Source organism: Austrofundulus limnaeus, unplaced genomic scaffold (assembly GCF_001266775.1).
Source record: "Austrofundulus limnaeus strain Quisiro unplaced genomic scaffold, Austrofundulus_limnaeus-1.0 Scaffold2420, whole genome shotgun sequence".
Lineage (NCBI taxonomy): Eukaryota > Metazoa > Chordata > Actinopteri > Cyprinodontiformes > Rivulidae > Austrofundulus > Austrofundulus limnaeus.
Window position 1 is genome coordinate 1 of NW_013954822.1, and position 5,834 is coordinate 5,834.

At 41.6% G+C, this 5,834-nt stretch overlaps 2 protein-coding genes across 2 annotated transcripts; one reads left to right on the top strand and one right to left on the bottom strand.

Moving 5' to 3' along the window:
* Window positions 1-579: 579 nt before the first annotated feature.
* On the top strand, window positions 580-1,718 carry LOC106510965 (C5a anaphylatoxin chemotactic receptor 1; the record flags this gene model as incomplete). The annotated part of the gene is given in 1 exon segment (XM_013999701.1): window positions 580-1,718. A coding segment is annotated over 1 exon segment (937 nt), but the record flags the coding sequence as incomplete, so codon positions are not given.
* Window positions 1,719-4,062: 2,344 nt separating this feature from the next.
* LOC106510966 (centromere protein Q) lies at window positions 4,063-5,331 on the bottom strand (the record flags this gene model as incomplete). The annotated part of the gene is given in 3 exon segments (XM_013999702.1): window positions 4,063-4,434; window positions 4,732-4,806; window positions 5,212-5,331. Coding segments are annotated over 3 exon segments (360 nt in total), but the record flags the coding sequence as incomplete, so codon positions are not given.
* Between the last annotated feature and the right edge of the window lie 503 nt (window positions 5,332-5,834).

The window sequence follows — 5,834 nt, forward strand, 5'->3', positions numbered from 1 at the left end:
TGGCCCAAATTGGTCAATGAGACAACTGGCCCTGTTATGGTTTGGTTTATGTGGCCCAAATTGGTCAATGAGACGACTGACCCAGTTATGGTTTGGTTTGTGTGGCCCAAATCAGTCAATGAAACAACCGGCCCAGTTATCGTTTGGTTTATGTGGCCCAAATCAGTCAATGGGACAACTGGTCCAGTTGTGCCCAAATCTGTCAATGCCACAAAAGACCTAGTTGTGGTTTTTGTCCCAAATGGGTCAATGCCAAAACTGGCCCAGTTATCGTTTGGTTTATATGGCCCAAACCGGTCACTGAGACAATTGGCCCAGTCACGGTTACTCCCAACAAAATATTAACAAAAATTATAMAGCTAAAAACATCAAGAGTACTGCAAATATTTATTATATCAGATRTTCAATTAAAACAATAAGGGGTGCCGTTAAAMTTTGGTCAGTTTCAAGTTATTTTGGAGGGAGTTAATTTTTTAATTTGTTTTGATTGACCAACAAATTCAACACAAACCTAAAACAAGTGTTTCTTTCTAGTTTAATYTCTGTCGGTTGGAGCCTGACTGGTCTTTGTTTCCTGAAGGTGGGCATACCCCTCAATGGGTTGGTGATCTGGGCACTTGGAAGGCGGAGTTCTCGTCACCTGGCTCGCAGGGGAAGCAACGAGGAGACGCACGCCGCAAGCAGTTTCAGAGTCTACGTCTTAAACCTGGCCCTGGCTGACATGATCCTGCTCATGCGGACTCCCCTCATGGTCGGCTACCTCATCCACAAGTACAGTTGGCCGTTTGGGAAGGTCTTCTGCAGCCTGATCATGTTCCTGCGAGGCCTGGGGCTGTACGCCTCCGCGTTCCTTCTGTGCGCCGTGGCCGTGGAGCGCTGCCTGTGTCTGCTGAGGCCCGTCTGGGCTCGGCTWCGACGACCCTACTGGGCAGTTCCTCTGACCTGTGGCCTCTTGTGGCTCGGGGCCTTCGCATTCTCGGCMCCGTACTTCCACTTTGCTGTTTTGGAGGAAAAAAACGGGACGTATCAATGCCAGGAGAGCGGGAAGTTCAACATGGGTTTGTTCGTGACAGAAACAATAGCAGGCTTTTTGTTGCCTCTTCTGGTATTCCTTGGGAGTAACCTGGCCGTTTTGTTGACCATCAAGAMCGCCGTGCCTCCAACGCCGACCTCCACAAACATATCGATGGYGCGGAAGATGACGAGGGTGTACCACGTGCTCTTCAGCACCATGCTCCTCTTCCTCACCTGCTGGGTGCCCTACTTCGTTTGTCGGTTTCTGCAGGCGCTGACGCCTGAAATGACTTATCAGTACATTTTATACAAATACGCCAAATACATCTCTCTGTTTCTGGTGTACATTAAGAGTGCTCTGAACCCGGTGCTGTATGTGTTCGCCGCCAGAGGCCTGGGCCGTGCCATCAAAGCGTCGGTCGTCTCGACAATCGAACGACTTTTTAACGAAGACTCCTTCGAGTCGATAAGGAGGAAGTCTGTCAAGAACTCGCAGATCTAGCCAAGAGGTCAACATCATTTCAAGTTTAATGGTTTGTGTTAAATGTTTGTCAGCTTTACGAATGTGAGTCAAGAGAAACTGTTTTTCTTTTAAAAGTTTTAAACCCATTGAACCAGTTAAAGAATGTTTTTGTTGTTTTTCCTTTTGTTTTGTACATAAAGGGTAGGTTTGTTTGCACAATAAATAGGATCTTTTGTATAAAGCATGTTTTTTTCATGTTCTTAAAGTAGAATCCTGTGTATTTTCTACAACCAATAACCCTAATTAAGATGTTTAAGGGATAAGGGATTATGTATCCTCTCTGGCCTGGGATTGCCTAGGGCAGGGGTTCTCAAGCCATTTGGGTCTGGGGACCCTTTACAAGGGCGAAAAAATTCCAGGGACCCCCTCATAAACCCCATGCTGTTTTAAAAGGATAATTTATTGTAATTTCAACCCCTAAATGCCATGAGAATATATATTTTTATTAAGTTTATTATATTTGTTTTATTAGCTCATTGTTCTCCATGAATTAAAAAAAAAAAAAATTAACAATTTAGTGAAATTTTTTGAGGACCCTTTCACGGACCCATGTTTGAGAACCTCTGGCCTAGGGGACAGTGTTTCTAGGGAGAGGAATATCTGGTAGGGATGCACGATATATCGGCATTAACATCGGTATCGACCGATATTGGTAATTTTTTAGAATTGGCCCGATGTGTAAAACTGGGCCAATATTAAAGTCTGATATTGATTTCCCACTTTTTAGCTTTGTGTTCCTGTTTTTGGAGGCAAAATGTTTGGTCGAGTGGTATCTGTTTGATCATGATAGTGATATTGTCGATGCGCAGCCGGGAATAACTTAAGTGGAGCCATGTCAGAGGTCTGCGAACAAGTGTTTGTGCAAATATGCATATAAATAATTTGTGTTTGTGTAATATCGGTAAATATCAGTTATCGGCCATAAGAGCAATAATTATATCGGATATCGATAYTGGCTGAAATTTTCATATCGGTGCATCCCTAATGTCTGGGTTTATCTCCTGGACCTGTTGCCTYYACGACCCGACTATGGATAAGCAACAGAAGATTGAGACTGTAGCTGTAGACAGATATGTTAGGTTTCAAAAGTAAAATTGTTTTAAATAATGTTAAAACCCCTCAAATCTTAATACTTGGTARAGCCTCTTTAGGGCCTTGGTCTGTAATGTTTTTGGACTTTTTGTCCATTTTGCATGACCAAACTCCTGCAGCTCCTCCAATCTTTAGATSAAACCAGAAGTTCTCATTTAGACTGAGGGCTGGRCTTTGACTGGACCATTCCAGGACCTTCAACTGGTTCTGCTTAAACCATTCCAGAGGGTCTTCAGCTGTGTGTTTARTGTCATTGTCCATTTGGAAGGTAAACCACCGCCAAAGTCTCAAATCCCTGGAATTTCTCTGCACTTTTACTCCATCAGTCCTTCCTTTCCTTTAACTCGGACCAGTTTTCCATGATGCTGCCACCGCCGTGCTTCACTTTGACCCCCCGGATGTTTCTCCTTGTTCCGTCCATGCGTTTTGGTGAACGACTCTCACAAAAGCAGGTTTGCAGAGGCGACATCATCTTTCCATTTCTTAATAATGGATGATCAAGGTTCTGGGACATTTTATTTTTCTCCTCCCAACTTTGTCTCCGACAGTTCTGTGGTTTTACGAATGTCACTTWCTTGGCAGCTCAGATCATTTGGACACTTAGCTTGTTTAGAGATGAACTTATTTAAACGTCTGAGTCTTTGAAGTAAATTGAATATTTATCTACTTAATTAATAATTAATTARTAAAGTAAAAATCCAGATAAATTTTAAGTTGTAAAGGCAACACAATAAAAAGATTGCCAAGGAGGACAAATATACTTCCTCGTTCATACAAATCAGTGACAAAAAGAGAAAATTTTATTTTGAGGAGCTCATTCTTGGTTTTTTAGCGAACTGTTTTGAAACTTCCTCAATTTGCAAATAGTTCAGAACCTTTTTCCAGACCTCAAACATTTGTTTCAACCAGATGAAACAAAGAAAAAAGTCTTCTTTGCTGAATCTTCAAATCACTTCTAGATAAAACTGCAGGCTGTTAAGTGTGTTTGAGTTATTGATCCTAGGATTTGTCAAGACAAAATTCAACAATGAATCATGGCTACAGGGAGTCTTCCTGGATCAAAGAGCAAGTTGCTGCTTGTGTTCAGGCATGCTGGCAACAGGGTCACGGTCAGAAAAAAAAAAAGTCATGACAAGTCCCGCCTGCAGACAAAAACTGCTTGAAGGAGGGGGAAATAAAACCAAAAGCATCTTTCTGGCTCAAGAGGAAACATTTGCTAAATAAATTCTAACACCTTCAAGATTACATGCAGCACTTTTCTTTAAGGAAATGACTTTAGGGTACAACTTTAAGGAAGTGACATTCTAGTATTTTAAATTATTGCTTCAAGTTCCCGTCCGCAGACCAAGTGAGTTTGTGTTACGAGTGCTGGATTCCTGCAGGCGTTAAATAAGCTGCTGCTTGTCCMTGTTTGTGTGCACAGAATGCAACCATTTAAAACAAACAATCTTTATTTGCAACTGTGTTTCAGGAAAATGTAAAATACAGATTTGTTTTTGCAAGTATAATAAAAAGCAGCAAGGTGCAGCTGAATCGTGTCAAACTTTCTGCTGAAACAAACCACAAAACACCAAATTCAGGGAAGCAAAAACAGAAAAAACATCAGAAATTAAGAGTTTTTTTTTTCGTGTTTCAGTTTTTCAGTCTGAGTCAGATCGTGTGTTGAAGAGTTGATGGGCGTGTTTGTGTGCCTGCAGCAGCAGCACCTGAGCATCCCGGGACGCCTCGGGTTCCTGCAGAACTCCCCCCAATTTCTGAGCGACGGTCTCGCGTGCGCCGTCCGGTAAAATCTTTCTCAAACGTGACTGAAGGAAAAAAAAGAAACCCACAAAAAAAAAAACATAAACGGACAGAAAAGGTGTTTTGATGCAATCAGCACTCACGGCAGGGATCTGATGCTGTAACTGTGTTTCATAAGGTTTCAAAAGAGTTTTGCAACATTTCAGACATTTCACCACACACCATGCTTCAAGGTTTCCTGTCAAAACTTCAGGAGGAAGCAGACTCAGACTACCTCACATCTGAGTTTTAATTTTTTTTTWATTTTACAAAGCTGCTGTGCAAAATCATCAACTAATAAAGACTCTGCAGCTTGAGCTCACCTCAAATGCAGTTTCCTCTTTGTGTGGAGGGACAGGAGGAAGCCTTAGAACAGCTCGATCAGATAATTCTAAAATCTACAAGAAACCAGGAAATAAYAAGCACATAAAATAATTTGCGTTGGCTCATCATCACGTCAAAATCTTTGGAAACAGACGCTTCTAATCTCTGCAGCTGTTACTGAGAACTTAGTTTCATTTCATATCAGGTCAAACCTGTTTTCTCAAGCATCCTGCGCAAAAGTCCCAACAACTTTTTTAAGTCCAGGTCAAGACCAGGTTTATTCAACAAGTGGCTCGTGGGCCAAATATGGCCCTTTGTGCGATTTCTTCGGCCCATCACAAATTTAAATAGATAATAAATCAATCAGAACTATATGAGTTTTGACATGTTTTTATCAAGCACCTTGGCAGAAAAGATTATTCCCATGAAAATAAATAAATCAGTTAATACGCTGACATTAGCACAACTGAGTTTAGCACCTGTTTAGCTTTCGCCTCCTCTTCCTCCAGTTTGTCTCTCAGCAGGCTGCACGTCCGCTCCAAAGACGCCGTCTGCTCCTCCGTCGTCTCCAGCGCTCTGACGACAGCCTTCAGGTTTCTCTGAAGACACGAAATRTTAAAAAACACAAACGTGAGCAATCTGATTTTAATTAACCCTCCTATCGTCCTTGGGGTTAAATTGGACCCMGTTCAATGTTTATCATTCAAAAAATAGTAGTTGGCTTTTTTTTTTCTTTTGCTTCGTATTTCATGACTTTTCCGAATTTGATGCGGAAAACTGATAAAACATAAAATTTTCATGAAGATATTTTTTCAATGAGCTGAACACATATTGCATGCATTGGTCGTCCTCAGGGGTCAATTTGACCTCAAGCTGTTTTAGCTGTTAAAACGTGTCTCTCAGTGTGCGTGACCTAACATGACCACACCTGCAGGTGCAGTTGATACATTTGAGTTGGTATATTTTGTTTTATTTATTATTTATTTTGACACTTCCCGCACCGTGGGCATGAATGTGTGTGTGTGACCTTCTGAACTCACACCTGTCAAAGTATTAGGGCTGTGTATTGGCAAGAATTTGGCGATACGATACATATCATGAC